This window comes from Petaurus breviceps, unplaced genomic scaffold (genome assembly GCF_028583685.1).
Source record: "Petaurus breviceps papuanus isolate PSGF00001 unplaced genomic scaffold, PetGlider_PUasm1.0 103, whole genome shotgun sequence".
Lineage (NCBI taxonomy): Eukaryota > Metazoa > Chordata > Mammalia > Diprotodontia > Petauridae > Petaurus > Petaurus breviceps.
In genome coordinates, this window is record NW_027185588.1 from 6,361,381 (window position 1) to 6,365,654 (window position 4,274).

The following is a 4,274-nucleotide window of genomic DNA, read 5'->3' on the forward strand; positions in this document are numbered from 1 at the left end:
CCTCTCCCTCTCCCTCTCTCTATCAATGAGAAAGCATCGGACTTGTGATTATATTCTCTTTCCACCAACCTCTCCCTCATTAAAACCTACCCATTTTTGGTTGAAGTCACCACCACTCCTCCATTCTTCCAGGCTGGCAGCTTCAGAGTCATTCCTGCTTCTATTGCATATCCAACCAGCTGACAGATCTTGCCCTTCCTGTCTCTCGGTATCTCTCTCCTCTCTCTTCTTCTCTCTCTACTCACGGCAGCCACTACCTTAGCCTAGGCCTCATCACCTTCTGCCTGGACCATCACAGTGGCTCCCTGAGTGTTCTCCCTGGCTCAAGGCTCTCCTGCTCTCCAATTCAGACTCTATACAGCTGCCAAAGTGTAGATCTGACCCAGTCATCCATCCCCCTGCTCTAGTGGCTTCCTGCTGACTCTAGTATCAAACATGATTTTATCTTATTTCATTGTCTGTGGTATTTATTTCTGGATAAATTTTATAATGTGCATAATTATTAGTACAGTATCACATGTGTGAATTTATACATAGGTGAATAGCTGGGTGCATGCCCCCAACTTTTTTGCTGTTACAGATACATGATCAAATGATTCTGGAGACCACTACCCTACCCCATGGTTTACACATCTGCACTGAAGTCTCTCTCCATAGCCTAGAGGGGACTCTGGGCTCCAGATGGCCATGCCAGCAGGGCACAAGGTCTAGCAGGTTTTACTAATCTGGGAAAGCTTTGAGTATGAACCCAGAGACAGGCTTACTGCCACTAAGTTCAGAGAAACTCATGTCTGAGTCCAGGTTGGCTGATTGGTAAGAAATAGCCCTGGACTCTGGCAACTCTTCAAGACCACAGCTGAAGTCTTTTAGGGGTCTACATAGGATCTGTGCTGGTGACCAGTGGGACTGGAGAGTGAAAGTATAGATGAATAATCCCGTGCAGAGATATAGTCAGAAACACATTGTGTGCACAAGTGTAGTCCCCCATGCCCCAAGACATACAAGTACTTACTTATACAGGGACAGACACTCTTATCACACAGATACTCACAAATGGTGTCCCCTGCTTTTGTCAGAATGTCAATTCCTTGAGGGAAGGGGCCATTTTTCATTTTGCCTTGCACATAGTAGGTTCTTGATAAAGCTTAACCCCATTAGACCAATCAGATCCAATCAATATTGATCAAAGGGAAAGAAAGACATTAGTAAAATGGAGGATCATAGGGTAATAGGTGTAGATAGGAAAGGACCTCAAAGGCCATTGAGTCCAGTCCCCTATTCCTACATATGAGGAAACTGAGGACCATGGAAGCCAAGTGACTTGCCCAAGGTCTCTCTGGCAGCAATCATCAGAAATAAGATTTGAACACAGGTTCTCTAACTCCAGGGTTGGATGCATCCAAAGAAGGGTGACCAGGATGGGGAAGGTAATAGAGACCATTTCATTCCTGGTGATTGGAATTTGAAAGAAGTGAAGCTATTATCTAGAGGTGTGGGGGAAACCAAACACTGTCTTCAACTATTTGAAGGGTTGTCATGGGGAAAAAGGAATGCCATCAATTGGTCAATCTACATATATATTTATTAATCTACATATATATTTATTAAGTGTCTACTATGACCCAGATGCTTTATTATTATTTATTAATCTACATATATATTTATTAAGTGTCTACTATTACCCAGATGCTTCGCTAAGTTTGGGGATTACCAAAGCCAAAAATGACAATCCCAGGGGCAGCCAGGTAGTGCAGCAAGTAAGAGCACCGGCCCCAGTGTCGGGATGACCTGGGGATCAAATCCAGGCTCAGACATTAAGCACCCAGTCAGAAACACCTGGCTGTGTAAACTTGAGCAAGTTACTTAACCCCAATTGCTTAAAAAAAAAGAGATGACAATCCCTGTTCTCACAGAGCTAATGTTCCATTGAGGGAAACAACACATAGACATATATGTTTATTTGTTGCTGTTGAGTTCTTTCTGTCATGTCCAACTCTTCATGACTGCATTTGGGGTCTTCTTGGCAGGGATGCCAGAATGGTTTGTCATTTCCTTCTCTAGCTCATTTTACAGATGAGGAAACTGAGGCAAACAGGGTGAAGTGACTTGCCCAGGGTTACCCAGCTAGTGTCTGAGACCAGATTTGAACTCATGAAAATTAGTTTTCCTGATTCCAAACCCAATGCTCTATCCACTGTACCACCTAGCTGCACATAGACAAGTTCATACAAAATGTAAATAAAGGGTAATCTTTTTTGGATGGAGGAGGTTCTAAAAACTTGGAGGACTAGTCACTTCCCTGTTAATGGCAATCTTTAAGTAAAGATGGATGGCCACTGGTTGGGTATGTTAGAACGTATACAGTCCAACCCTTTCATTTTTACAAAGGAGGAAACTGAGACCCAGAGACTAGTCCAAGGTCCCACAAGTAGCAAATGACAGAGCCAGGGGCTTCTTGTTCGGGTACTGATTGGAGATTCTCTTTTTATATTTAATAACCATTCCCTCTTGATATCTTTCTCTCCCTAGAACCGGATGAAAGAGAGTCTGGCTCTGTTTGGCACCATCCTGGAGCTGCCCTGGTTTAAGAACACCTCTGTCATCCTCTTCCTTAACAAGACAGACATCCTGGAGGAGAAGATCCCCACTTCCCACCTGGCCACATATTTCCCCCTTTTCCCTGGTGAGTGATTCGGCATCTCGCCCTGAGGGATCCTGGGCTTCTCTCCAGGGTGCCCTGTTTGCTGTTCTGCACATCGGAGGGCCCTTGCTATGTGCCCTCTTCCTCACTTGGGATGTGGCCCAGCTTTATCTGCATTTGGTCTATGTTCTTTTCACATAGTCTCAGAGCTAGAAGGCATATTAGGGATAGCCGAATCTGCCTCCTTCAGTTTACAGACAGATGGGGAATATGAAGCCTAGAGATGGGAAACAGCTTCTCTGAGGTATGGCCAGTGGTTGGGAGCAAAATTCCTAGAACCCTGGCCTCTTGCCCTTATAGCAGGGTACCTGGACCCCATCCTGCCTGCTCCCTCTCAGGACAGGACAGGTTGGTTTCCTCTATAAACATGCACTGGACTGTCTGTTTCTTTTCTCTCTGGGCCTTGTCATCCTTTCTGTAAACTAGGAGGATTGGATTCAATCCCATTGCTGCTTTTCAGCTCTAAAATCCTAGGATTTCCCTCACTTACATGAACTGATGCATAGTGCAGTAAACAGAACCAGGAGAATGCTGTACTTTGCTCCTGGCTTACCCCCACACAGGGAAAGGCTGTGAAGGCAGTTCCCCGCCCCACCCCCCTGCAGAGCACACATCCTGTCCCCTTCCCAGCCAGGCTCTCTGGCTCTCTGGTTCCCGATTTGAGGAAGCTAGACCCCAGACAGGAAAGGGGCCTAACTGGCCAGACTCCAGCCCCAGCTGGGGAGCACGGGTGGTTGGGCCCACTTCCTCTTTTGCTCTCGGGGTGGCTGGAGCATGGCTCATGGAGACCCCAAGATACTCCTCCGGCCACCATGTTCGGGCGTGTCTTTTACTGAGCCTTCCCTCCCCCTCACCAGGCCCCAAGCAGGATGCAGAAGCAGCTAAGCAGTTCATCTTAGATATGTACACTGGGATATACACGGGCTCGGGAGATGTTAAAGGTTCTCCAAGGAAGAACTCCCGCTCGAGGCGCCTTTTCAGCCACTACACCTGCGCCACGGACACCCACAACATCCGGAAAGTCTTCAAGGATGTCCGGGACTCAGTGCTTGCCCGCTACCTGGATGAGATCAACCTGCTATGACTCGTGTCCCCGGGAGGCCAAAGAGGAGGCCAGAGAGGAGGCCGGGCAACCCACGGGCTGCACTTTAGAGGGCCCTAGGGAGGAGAAGCCTCCTTTCCTCTCCAGGGCTGCTCTCAACCCTCCTGATGGCCCTTTGCCTCATACGCTCTGAAGCTGGTTCTAAGCCAGTCGGGACTTGCCACCTTGGGTTTCTTAGAAGGGGATGTAGGTGGTTGGGTTTAAATGACCTTAGAACATCGAAGCAGGCAAAGAGAAGGTGCATAGGAGATGCATGAAGCTGCTTAGAGTTAGAGCTCAAAAGATTCTTAGAATAGAAAATGTCAGGACTAGGAGGGCCCTTAGGATGTCAGGGCTGGGAGGGCTCTTAGAACCCAGAAGGTTAGAGCTAGGAGGGCCTTTAGAACACATAATGTCAGGGCTGGGAGGGCCCTTAAGAACACAGAATGTCAGAGCTGGGAGGGCCCTTAGAACACAGAATGTCAGAGCTGG

At 47.6% G+C, this 4,274-nt stretch overlaps 1 protein-coding gene across 1 annotated transcript in view; it reads left to right on the plus strand.

The window, feature by feature from the left end:
- GNA15 (G protein subunit alpha 15) overlaps nt 1–4,274 on the plus strand; it is a 22,927-nt gene that overhangs the window by 18,138 nt on the left and 515 nt on the right. The window contains exons 6-7 of the mRNA XM_069104310.1: nt 2,530–2,683; nt 3,559–4,274. The exon at nt 3,559–4,274 is cut by the window's right edge and continues 515 nt beyond it. Of these exons, the coding sequence (XP_068960411.1) occupies nt 2,530–2,683; nt 3,559–3,785 (381 nt within the window). The 3' untranslated portion in view covers nt 3,786–4,274. The remainder of the gene's footprint in view (nt 1–2,529; nt 2,684–3,558) is intronic.